The sequence below is a fragment of the Haliaeetus albicilla genome, chromosome 13, assembly GCF_947461875.1.
Source record: "Haliaeetus albicilla chromosome 13, bHalAlb1.1, whole genome shotgun sequence".
In the NCBI taxonomy this organism is placed as follows: domain Eukaryota; kingdom Metazoa; phylum Chordata; class Aves; order Accipitriformes; family Accipitridae; genus Haliaeetus; species Haliaeetus albicilla.
The window spans coordinates 33,225,608-33,238,796 of record NC_091495.1 but is presented as its reverse complement, the minus strand read 5'-3'; the positions used below and the strand labels follow the sequence as shown (position 1 = coordinate 33,238,796).

The 13,189-nt window shown below is 36.4% G+C and overlaps 1 protein-coding gene across 5 annotated transcripts in view; it reads right to left on the bottom strand.

Annotated features, from left to right (window-relative positions):
- Window positions 1-13,189, bottom strand: part of SIPA1L2 (signal induced proliferation associated 1 like 2) — a 151,911-nt gene that overhangs the window by 68,644 nt on the left and 70,078 nt on the right. For all 5 annotated transcript variants that reach the window (XM_069800746.1, XM_069800747.1, XM_069800751.1 and 2 more), the window contains exons 4-6: window positions 10,465-10,598; window positions 8,889-9,077; window positions 2,992-3,166 (exon numbers count right to left, since the gene is read on the bottom strand). In XM_069800746.1, the coding sequence (XP_069656847.1) occupies window positions 2,992-3,166; window positions 8,889-9,077; window positions 10,465-10,598 (498 nt within the window). The remainder of the gene's footprint in view (window positions 1-2,991; window positions 3,167-8,888; window positions 9,078-10,464; window positions 10,599-13,189) is intronic.

Sequence of the window (13,189 nt, the reverse complement as noted above, 5' to 3'; positions counted from 1 at the left end):
ACTGTCTTAATCTCGACTCACAAGATTTTCTTGCTTTTGCCCTTCTGATTTTCTCCTCCACCCTGTTGGGGGGTGAGTGAGAAAACAAGTGGGTTGGAGCTCACCAGCCAGATAGGTCAACCCACCACAATTTTCTATATTCTGTATTCCATAAGAAATGGACCAAATAATTATCAAAATATTAAATAAACAGTCCAAATAAAAAATGAAAATAACAGAACTTTTTAAAGAAAAAACCCACAGCTAGTCAAACATTTGAGACTAGAAAAACTTAATAAATGTGAACCCTATGAAAACTGAAAAATAAATTATTACTGAAACACTATGCATACCAAAAATTTAGCTACTAGAGATTAAATTATTACACTATTCTGAACCTGCAGGCAGTCAGATCAACGTATTATCCAATTATAAGTATGACACGCAGTAATACTTGTTGTGCCATTATATTAAAAAAACAAGTATAACACAAAAAAGATGATAATTAACTCAGTATTTGACATTTAATATAAAACTGAAGACCATATTTTTGTCAACTCTCTTAATTCCATTCTCTTTGTTGCAAACTAGGAGAACATGAGAAATATGAGAACATTTTATTACAGGCCAATATCATTAATGGCACACAGCACTAGTAAAACATTAAAATTATGTTACTGAGTGATATGTACACAATGCCAATCAGCAATGTACATTCATACTGAAGCATGGCAAGTACAGAAACTGAATTTACTTGACAGACCAGCATATATTTTCATATGTAAAAATTACTAGGTGATATTCAGTCATGCTGTCTGGGGAAAAAAAGCAAAACCAACACACCCCTTACTCCTTTGAATTTTTCATCCCTATATATCAATTCATCCCAGAAGTCTGACATCCACAGCATGTTAATAAATATTTTTACACATTAATTTGAAAAATGAGTTATTATTCGGTACTGAAATATGATGCAATAGTCTCTATCAAGCCTGAATTATTAAAGTGAAACAAGCATGGATTTAAGCAAAGAGGCAATAATGTTAATAAAAATAAATGTGGTGCTTACGCAGGTTGACAGGGCTATGAAATTGCAGCTTTCCCACCTTATAAGTCATAAATTAGAATCTGTCATAGGATTCAGCTCACTTTTTTCACTATTTCCCACCACTACTAGAGATGCAGAATGTGAAAGACTTCTTGAGTTGCAAAGCTGGTCTCCCTTCATTGCAAAAGCATGAGGTTTTACCACCAGCTTCACATATCTCATTCCCCACTGGAGATTGGCCTACAGACAGTTTATCTGCACTGGGTACCAACCGCAAGGTACAGGCACTAGACATTTCCAAAAAAATTCTAATATGAATCATTAAGTCTCCCTCCTAACAATGTACAGGAGATGATAGTCCATCAGGGCATTACTAGTTTGATAACAGAAGAGAAATCCTTTTATGACTATGACACTGATCAGTGTTCAAATGTACCATTTAAAAAAAATAATAAAAAAATTCAGATGTATTCCAGGTAAATGAAGACTGACATTGAAGTAGGAAAAACATGCAACAGATTCCAAAGAACCAGGCTAGATCAGCTGGATAAGTGGCAGGAGGAACAGAGAAGCAAATAAGAGGACTTATTGATTACTAGATTTCTGTGACTATCTGAAAGGCAAAATATCCCTTGCAAGAAAAGAAGATCTTCCCTTAATTTTCTTTAAGTACATCTTCCTAAGCTTTCTTCTTGTCAGCTTATCTCTACCAGTTCAAGGAACTTTCCCATTTGATTAGAAGAGTAAGTAGAATACACACACAAGTAGCATGATTTAATAGTTTAAAAAGATGTACTTCACTAACAAAAATATTCCTTTTCTATTATACACAGACCATATACAGTATATAAAAAAAATTTCTGTTTTCATGATGTAATATGCAAGCTACAACAAAAATAAGGATACAAATCATAGAATAGTTTGGGTTGGAAGGGACCTTAAAGATCATCTCATTCCAACCCCTCTGCCATGGGCAGGGACACCTTCCACTAGAGCAGGTTGCTCAAAGCCCCATCCAGCCTGGCCTTGAACACTGCCAGGGATGGGGCATCCACAACCTCTCTGGGCAACCTGTGCCAGTGTTTCACGACCCTCATGGTAAAAAATTTCTTCCTTATATCTAGTCTTTATACCTATAAAACCAGTATGTTACAATAAAGTAGATGAACACCTAGATATTCTTAGATCACAGCTCATAGTGATCAGTTGTCAAAATCCTGTTAAAACTACATTAAACTAAGAATAAGTCAAGTTAAAGGGCAATGAAAAGCAGTGCTAATAGAGAAGTATGTTATCATATGATTGACTTTTTTAACAGGAATACTTCAGTTCCTATTTTTGCTACAAAACCCAACAAATTTGTGCAATTAAATTATTATACTATTGCACTTAGGGAAACTGAAAGACCTGAGGAAATGGCAGTAATAACGCAGTGGTTAGGTAAATGAATGTTTATCAACTGCCAAATGATAACATGCCTACTGTGCATGTGTGAGAAACTAGAAAACTGAGAAAACTTGATTGCTCCTCAAATATAGACATCAATACGTATGTTGATTAAAAAGAAGCCCAAAAGTTTCGTTGAAATGAAAATGGTCCCTTGTCATGACTCCGTATTTTGAAATACATATCTTTTCTTTTGCCTTTTTAAGGATAAGAAGTTAAAGTGTAGCTGGGAAATACTGAAATATATAAAAAATATCACTCACAGTATGATTTTAACTAAGTGCAATCAAATGAAAAAAGTTGCTTTGATTTTCAGTTCTACTAATGCCACAGAAAAGGTAAATAACCATTCAGACAAGGTGTGATACATGCTCTTATCATATGCTTCATTTTCTTCACTTACCATATAATCTTACTAATCAAAACCCAAAGTCTAGAGCATGGAAAGACAAAACAGGATTTGCAGAAGTTCAACTGTATAATTATAGTTTCTACCATAGGTCAGAAACATAACTTACTTTTATTATCTAGCTGAGCCCTGTATTTACTAAATCCTTTTAGCCGTACTCTCTGACCCAGCAGATCAAGGAACTCTTCAAAAGCTGGTCCTGCCATCTCATTGTTATACATTTCTTCCTCTGTGCTTTGGCCTGCTTTGCAGTAAAGGATACCAATCTTATGTTGAAAACTCAGCTGAAATAAAAAAAAATAATAAAGGAAAAGAAAAATTATAGAAGCAAAGGAAAGTCAATACTAGAACAAATATTAACAATTAAAATATTAGCACTGTTATAACCCCCGGCAGAAGTTATCTGAAAGTGAAAAAATAAGTGTTCTGATTTGGGAAATTAAGTCACCACACAAAGAAAACAAACAAACAAACAAAAAACCCACAACAACTATCTTGAAAGAAAACTGGATTGTCACTATCCAAACACAGATAACAGCAGTACATGAAGACTTTTGACTTAGCCAGTTATCTATAAAAGCACACTCTACTGCATGTTATCGTATGAGAACTTTAACTGGCAATATTTTTATAACTGTCTTTCTCAGATTCAAAACTAGGTGAGCTTATTTTCCCTTATTTCTACCCTTTAAAGTTCAGTGCAGTTCAAACAGGCCCTCAGACCAGTAATTTCGGTTATATGTAATCTTTTACCCTCCCCATAAAATCATCCATTGTTAAAAATCATTCCCCATTTTCAAAAGTATACGTCAAGCTAGAAATCAGATTGCAGTTAAACAGTTCTGTTAAACAAACCAGAGTCTCAGTTCTAGAACATTAAAAAGAGATTAATTACTTCTATAAAAAAAAAGTATAAAACCTACAAAAAGTTAAGTATAAAAAGAGGTGATCACTTCTTAAGCAGAGTATTGTCTTGTTTTCTTAGCTTTAATGCATACTTAAGATGAAAAACAGGAAACCTCCGTGTGAATATATTAGTCCTATTATTCTTAACTGACAACTTTTAAGAGCTTTGCAAACTGACAGAGACTATCAGTCACACCAGATTCCCTTAAGACATTTATCTATATTCACAACTCAAATCAACTCTCCAGCTGTAGACTTCTCTTAATCAAACTTCAGGATTAGTCTCCCAAATGTGTTATACAAAGACTGCATATATTCCTATTAGAGCAAAGGTGACAGGAACAGTCTGCTTCACCTTAGTCATATGTAACACAAGGTCTGCCATGTCAAGTATATTGTAAAACTCAAATCCATAGACATACTACTGCACCAATGTTTTACCACACCAGTTTTGAGAAAAAGTTACAAGATGAGAATACTTAAAGGCCAAGTCAAGAAAACATACATACATGAAAGAAGAAAGTATCAAAAAATATCATTCCAGACTTCAAATAATCCTTAACCTTCCCTTTTCAATAAATGCTGCATATCTCCATTGTAAGTGGAGAGTTGTATATAAGGCAGTTCAAAAAAAAAAAAAAAACCACTACCCAAATCCTCATCACCCCTGGCGAAATAAAAGCTTTCACTATGCTTTTACTAACCTAGTCTTCTGTGTTTTCATGATGCTACTGCTTTTTTAAGCTAGTATTCTTTCTTTGTCTCCCATGCAATTCAAGATTTAACTTGACAGCATTCTTGGTTTAACTATTTACCTTCATGCACAACCAACACACAAGGAATCCCCAAGGTGTCCAAGTTAATGAAGATTTTTGAAGGCCATAGATAGAATCATTGACACTAAGAATCTCATGCCCAAAAGGTAAATGTATTAAAATGAAGTAACAGGGACTTCAGAACATCTATTGGGCCTGGAGTTCTTTTCTTACTATGAAGTTAAGCCTACCAGTAGGATGATTTCTAATACAAACAGGCCTAACTCTGATTTCAGCAGATCTATATTCACAGAAATGCACACTACAGAATTTGGTCTACCGGAGTAGAAAACCTGCAGCACAGCAGGAATAAGAGTAATGTATGATGGCAGCCCTCCCACCGCTCTGGTGAGCCCCAATCCATCCTCTCCCTCTGTTCACTTCTTCATGTAGAGGTGACCCCTGTGGAACATACTCTGGCAGGAGGCCATTGACCACGGAGCAGTTAGGGACAAAGAACAGGCTTAGTAAGGACAGGAATGAGGAATGGTGCTGCAATAAGGTTTCACCTGGGCAGCACAGAGCATGGAAGAACTGGGAGCTGTGCCAAAGTTTGATGTGGAATGGGAGGGATGACCATCTGAAATACAAGGAGATTTTGGGTTACGGATGCACTGTAGGAGCTGCCTGAGTCAGACTGCTGAGCTCTGGAGCAGGGCAGGGTTAAGATACCAGCTTGCTCGCTGCCATTTCCTTTTGACTGTCATTAGATGCTATCCATCCAGAGTGTTTCCTTGTTTGATCCTCATTTTGAAGCACTGCCTGGAGAGAGTTAGGTATTTAACAAAAGGTTCCAAATTGCACACTGGTGACTATTTTATTCAGTGGAAAGCTAGCATGAACATTTCATGGAGGAAACTGGAAAAGAACTGATCATATAAACATTAGATTACAGGAAGCAGTGCTGTTACTTGACACTTCCCAGCAGACTTAAAATGATTGTGAGCACACTGCCACCTCTATCCCAGCTCCATGTCAAATAGTTTAGGTTAAACCACAGGGAATTTAAGTTAATTTTCTTGACTTCACACCTGGGCAAAATACTCGGTCTAGAAATACGCAGTCACACTCCTTCATTCTTTCTAAGGACACCAGTCATTCCTGAATCTGTTCATGAATATCAATATAGTTCCAAAACAGGAATGAAGTACACCTCGATCTTCCAAAACAACCTACCATCTCATGGTTTAAGCATTGTCCTAGGAGACATTGAAGATGAGGATCTGAAACCCCCAAGCCCAAGGAAGGAGCTAATCCTGGGTTTTCACTTCATGGACAAGTACTGTAAACACTAGGCAATTATGTACAAATTTGATTCTACCAATACCACTATTCCTAAACAAGGCAGCAGCTGCAAGCTCATTTGTAGTAACCTGAATCTCCAACCTGTGTGCTAGGAGCACTCATGAGTGTGAAATTAGAAGACTTAAGCAAAAGAACTCGCATGCCAAGATCATTGGGACTGTGCAGAAGCAGAAATCGAGGTACCTTTAGAACATCAATGCCTAAGAAAGAAATAACTAAATGAGCTTTGGCAGGATCTTCTTATGTGATGCATTTAACTGGCATGTAAAATATCAGAATATTTAAAACTGATAAGAGTTGGCCAGTTTTGAAATGGTACCACATGCTTATTCAGGTCTTTTTGAGTAAATAATTGCACACGTGTTTCTGATTTCATGATTTCTAAATTAGAAATTTTAGATTTAGTGTAACACTGAGAACAATTTAATAATGTGACATCAGAAAATAATTTCTAAACCCATTTAGCTACTTGGGTATATGATATGTATTAAAGGTGCGTAGCAGTCCTTCCTGACTCAAAATGACTATGTTCTAGTCAGAATCACTCACTACTGAATCTTCGCATCTTGTCGTCTTCTTGTACAGTATAGATTCTTTATCATGTAACAACAACTGGTTGACTTTCGTCATGTGAAGATTTTAGAGTTTTCCTGGCAAGGAATCTCAGGAGATTAGACACTCAATAGCCACTAAATATCACTGCAGTCAAAGCTCCTAATTTCCCTGGGCTTTTCATAAACTTCAGCCTTTGGCCTAGAAAGAAGTGAACATTCCCAGAGGGATGTGAGAGGAACCAAAAAGCATATATACCATAAACAACCACTAGCGGAAATGGGGAGGGGGAACTAGGGGGGAATTAGAGAGACATAAACAAAACAAAAAAAAAAAAAAAAAAATCCTGTTCAGGTTATAGATGAATAGTTGACTTTTCTTGTAAATTTACAGCCAATTCTAATGCTGATCACCATATGCCAGAATAAATTGGGAAAATGCAGATTCTTTATTTATATATTCAAATTAGGTCTACCATCAATTTGCATCTACTTTCTACTGTCATTTTAGAGACAAAGTTTTAGCCACACATTTCCTCCATAATACATACTAGATTTCACTGAAAACTATGAGACAGGTAGAAAATGAAATCAAAACACCAGAACAGTCTTCAGTCTGCTGAGGAACTACGCAAACTTTTAATACACTGTTACGCAAAATTAATATTATTCTGATGACAGTATTAATCCTCCAGATCATGATTCATATTTTCAAATTCATGACACTTCAGCCAGTCATCACCTTCAGTTGCCAAGCATAATTCTTTTTATATTTGCTTGATTAATAAACTGAAAGCATCAAGTACATAAGAGGATTAAAAGCATAAATGGATCTCATGCCAGTTCTATGCACAGCTTTCTGTCTACGTTCAAGTAATTACCTCATAATAAGCAGCACATAAGATACATTAATATTACATTTTGCCTAGTGACAGCCCATTTCACAACAGGATTGAATTTTCAGAATTGATCACCCAAAATAAAAAGAAGTGCTAGGTACTGCTGTTTCTCAAAATCAGGGGTTGATGATTAAATAATTACTTTGGTCGGTTCAGTGGATAATCCCCATTTCCAGTTTTGGGGAAATACTTATAGTGAGTTTGGGAAATATTCAGGTCAGGTCAAATAAAGTAGTACTCTATACTGCCTAAAACATACTGCCCCTCTGAGCAGTGAATATTATTTATTACATTAAACTAAATTTACTCTGGAGCTCAAACAGAAAAGACAGAGAGCAACAGTACATCCATCAGGAACTCTTAAATTCTGAACTGAGTGCTTCTGATTCCCCTTCATTGTTTTACCAGAAGAACTGACAAACACCGGAGAAAATAAGGACATTTGGCAAAATGAATTTTCAATTACAAGTCCTTCTCAAAGACTACAGTGAACAAAAGTAGTAAAAGATAGATACAAAACCAGCTTAACAATCCACCCCAAAAAGCAATCCTCTTCCTCTGCCTACATTTACTTGGTTTTGAGCAATTGTTACAGCCACAAGAGAAGACAGAAGAATTCTGGTAGACACCAATGCTAGATGCAATCACTATATTTGAAACTGAATTAGCATTAAAAAAATTAATTATACCACCATCATAATGAACTGGATCCATCAGCTGATTCAACTTCAACAGATAGATACTGACTTTTGCCTAGAAAGTGCAATCTTCATTTTAAATAAACATTTTTTTAAAAACATGGTTTTAAAAATTGTTTTAAAAGCCATCACAAGCCTGTCCTTCACAAAATACTCAGAAGCTATAAATTTAATCACTAGCTCTGAATGAAGCAGATTCACTTTATTGAACCCAGTAAGCCTCACCATTTTCTCCCCAAATTTAAACCATATGAATATTTCCTTGCAATGTAGTGAATTCATTAGTCTCAATCACAGTTTTGGTTGTTTGAACCCAGAAGCATTCCATTCTAGTAAGACTACTGCAAGTTAATCAGAAAATGTTATTGTAAAAGCAACCCAAAATTTCAGATGTGGAGACATAATGTGTTATATCCTTTTGCCTCCTTACCTATACACAATATTAATAAAACGTTAGATGTATTTTCATTTGCATTCAGCATTTGTACACATTAAAGTGCACATACAGATTATGAAAACCACTTCTTACTGACGTTAAAACTTTAGTTATAATCTTTCTCTCACTCACTCGATCACATTCTCTCACTCACTCGATCTAAAGAGAATCTCCATAGACCAATAATTTTTTTCCTAAGCTGCAATGTATTTTAAAAATAATTTGCTTAGATAAGCAAACCTCATTTCGTCAATGAAAATACACAAGTATCTCCAAAACCAGGAAAGTGAGTGGTTTGCATTACAGACCCATGTTTATTAACATTGCCTGCAAAATATTTAAGATTTTTTTTTTTTTAAATGAATAGTCTTTAAAGAAAAGTCACGTGCTACATACCCCTTGTTCATCCAGTTTAAGCAGCTGTTCAGGTACTTTGGGTGAGTTGGAAGCCTGCCTCAGGCACTGAATGCTCAGCTCTGGTATTACATACTCTAGTACCTCTTTGAGAGGCAGACCTCTTGCTGTGCCATGCCGAGCAGTGGATGGTATAGCATCTTCTAAAATTGCTCCTCTGAGTGTAGTAAGCTGCAGTAAAGTAAAACACACAAAACATTTTTAGTTCTAATAGTACAATGACTTTTAAAGATATAAACTTCAGGTTTTAGCAAAAGTATGGAAGAAAGAATGGGAAGAAAAAGATCCTTATTTTTAATTTTTTTAACCAGAAAAAAAGATTACTAAATAACCTTTGAAGAGGAGACAGGCTCTTATTGTCTCAGTGACAAATATATTTTTTGATTAAGGAAATTCAGTGATGATCTTATTAACTTACTCTAATTCCTAAGACTATTACTTATTTTGGAAAAAAAATATTTAAAACACCAGGAAAACTAAAAATTGTTAGTTTTAATGCCATACTACCCTAGCAGACACAGTAGTTGAATGTGAGGTTGGACAGGTGAGGTAAGCCACAGCTAATGGCACCTTCATTTAACCCATCCACCTATTTTTTAGACCATGCTGCTTTATCTTCATTGGATTTGGCAAAAAGAGAGTCATTTCTCAGAAGTGAGTCAGCTGAATCACCTCTCCACAGATACTTACAGAGGCACCCCTTGTTTGACAATAAAAGAAAAACCTAGCCTAAACAAAAAATTTATATATATCTGTTTCTATCTCTGTTTGTAAAAGCACTTGAGGCTAGAGATATCAGGAGGTCTAGCTAACACTTCTCTATGTCCTAATCACAATAAAAAGCAATAGTCCTAAGGATTATGAAAATTTATAGTTGCTTGCTACAATAATAACATCACATATTTTCATACAAATCAAAGCTAGTTGCTGTGATAAAGAAGAAATTAGTTTGCAAGAGATACTAATTCACTTGAAATAGAAGTTATGAGATGTGTCCTTCCACAACAATCTCAAGTGAGCTACTCTTCCAAATAAGACAGTTATTTTTATCAACATATTAATATTCATTCCACAAATCATGTACGTAGCAGTATAAAAAAAACATTTCACAGAAAAAAGCTTCTTAGGAAGGGTTTTGAAACAAAACACAAAAATACAAATAAGTCATAGTACTAGCTTTCATATTTTTCCCTTCCCTTTTTTCCCCACATTTCTTAATCTTTTTTTCCTATGATTAGAAACGTAACATAAAGGAGCTTGATTCAAACTTATCTTCAGATTTGTTCTTATTATCTGTTCCCTTGCTTGCCCCTTGCAGTTCCATTCAGCCAACTTACTTCCTTTTGCATGCCCACTCAAAAAGAGAAAAATTTTATGCTGCACAGAAGAGGAAAACTGTTCCAGGAGCAACTACATTTACTAACGGTACAAGATACATCCCTTTCCCATTAACAGACTTACTTTCAAAGTTAGCAACATATCCACAGACAACCAACTAGTATCCTAAGTTCTAAGTTAACTTTTCCATTCCTTTGCAGAATTACTGAAAGAACATTACCTCACTTGTCCTGAAGACTATACGATAGTTGAACTGAGATCCTTCTTTCTCCTTGGCATCTTCAACCTTCTCCCTCCGGATGCTGACTGCTACAGGTCCAAGATTTTCATCTATTCCAAAGTAGTTCTGATGCTCTTTTACACAAGAGTGAAGAAAGAAGAGAATAATGAACCATGAGTCTCCTAGAAAATGTTTATCAAATCTCATTAAAAATTTCTTCAGCAAGAAAAAAATATTATTTTTGAGCTATGAGATTTGTAAAATACACTAGCTTGTGATCTTCTGAACTGCACAATAAGTACATAAATCACAAAATGCTAATTTTGATGAGCAGAATGGCCAGTCATATCACATAGCTCGAATTACTGCAATTGCTGCCACTGTGAAATAATAGGTTTTTGCAGGTTTTGCATTTTTTGTTATTATGAAATTAATCATTTTGCTTGATGCTGTAAGAAGCTACTTTGGAGAAACTATCTACATAGAGTCTTCAATAAAAGCTAAGAGTCTTCAAACAAATAAGGTGCTATGTAGCTTCCTTCCATTTCATTCAATTTATTCTTATTTAAAGCTTTACATTCAAAGCAGCAAGTCAGCTTTAACAAGTGAAAACTGAGGCTAGAAACTCTTCAGTCTTTGATGAATAGTTAAATCCATCCTTGAGCCAACTGTCCCAGTCTGGGAAAGAGTAAAGCGCTACCGACATAAGAGAAAATTCAAGTTAGAGACTTTTTAAGCAAACTAGACCCACTCAAGTCCATGGGACCAAACAGGATACATGTTGAGGGAACTAGCCAGTGTCACTGTAAGGCCACTCTATCACCTTTGAAAGGTCATAGTGAGTGGTTACACCCACCTTTAAAAAGGCAAGAAAGAGGGTCTGGGAAGCTATAGACTAGTCACCATAAACTTTAGTTCCCAGGGAGATTAAGGAACAAATTCTCATGGAAGACATTTCCAGACACATGAAGGACAAAAAGATTCTTGGAAACAGCCTGCATAGATTTACCAAATGCAAATCATGCATGACCAACGCAGTTGCTTTCTACAATGAGATGACTGGCTTTATGGATGAGAGAAAGGAGCAATGAATGTTACCTACTTTTATTTTAGCAATGCTTTTTACACAGTCTCCCACAGTATCCGTGTAGCTAAACTGAAAGGACATGGTTTGGACATGCAAATTACAAGGTGGACATAAACTGGCTGGACAGCTGGCCTCAAAGGACTGTGATCAGTAATACAAGTTCCAATTACTGGCCAGTTACTAAAAGGTTTAACAAAAGTTGATAGTGGAGCTGTAACTGTTTAATATTTTTTTAAATTACCTAAATGATGGAATGGAATGCATCCTCAACAAGTTCATGTATATGACCAAGCTCAAGGAGAACAGTTCATGTACAGAGGTTAGGGCTGTAGCTGGGTGCAACAGATGAAGGGGGAATAACCGGCAGGCTTTTAACAAATGAGTAACACGTGCATAGGGCAGATACTGAAATGCATAAACCTTGCAGTATTTTACAGAAGCAGGCAAAGGCATTTAACTCATTCACACAGGTAGACTCCTATAGCTGGAGGGTCTCTGTGCTTCACTGCCCACTCTCCCCTTCCCCTGGAGGCAGCTGCTGCTGAGACAGAACAGCTGGGCTGCATGTGAAGCAACTCCTAACCCACTGAAGTTTGCAACCTGACGTGTTAAAACAAACTCTCCCTTTGACAATCTGAAAAAATGGACTGACAAAAAAAATCTCCTGAAGACCAACATAGACCTGTATGTAGAGCAGAACAAGGTCATAAAACAGCACAGGCTGGGGACCAAGAGCCTCAGGAGCAGCTCTGTAGCAAAGTACTGGGGACCCTGGTGAGCAACAGGCTGCACAGCAGCCAGCAGAACCCCCTGCAGAGATGAAGGCTGACCACACTCTGGGCTGCACTAGCAAGAGCACACCAGCAAGTCAGGAGAAGACATTATGCCTCTGTTTGGCATTTGTGAGGCCACATGAGGAGTAGCGTTCAGTTTTGGACAGAGTGGGACAAGGCCAGCAGACAACTACCAAGATAATTAAGGGGCTGGAGCATATAACAGATGAGGAGAGGCTGAAGAAGATGGGCTTGTGCAGCCTGGAGAAGAGCAGGTTAAGGGGGGGGAAATAATTGCAGGATCCCACTAGCTGATGGGGGGTTAATGGAGAAGGGAGAGCCAGACTCTTCTCCAAGGTACAGAAATGACAAGATGCAACCATTATAAGGTGAAGCCCTTCATTGAGAGGAATCAAACACAGCAACAGGTTGCCAGGAGAGTTTGTGAAATCTCCATCCTTAGAGATGGCCAAAAGCTAAAAGGGGAATAGGTTCCAAGCAACCTGTTCAGAATCTACCTTTAAAAGCAGCTTCAAACAGGGAATTAAGACTGGATGACCTCCAAAATGTCTTCCAATCCAATTTATGCTATAATTCCATATTTTAAATAGCAATGAAGTAATAATTTCTCCTTTTCAGATTGTCTCAATTAAAAAACACTTGCTAGCAATTTTAAGCTAGTTTGATACTTTTTTTTTAACAATGCATTTATAGAAATGCGTAAGAAAGTTTTCACAAAATGTCTTTCACTGATAAGTCATCCATGCTCTCAGAATGGATACAAAAAGATAAAGTTATCTCTAGATAAATGACAGTCTTATTTGTCAAATCAAGTTTAAATTAAGTTTCCATTAGCCTTTCAAAA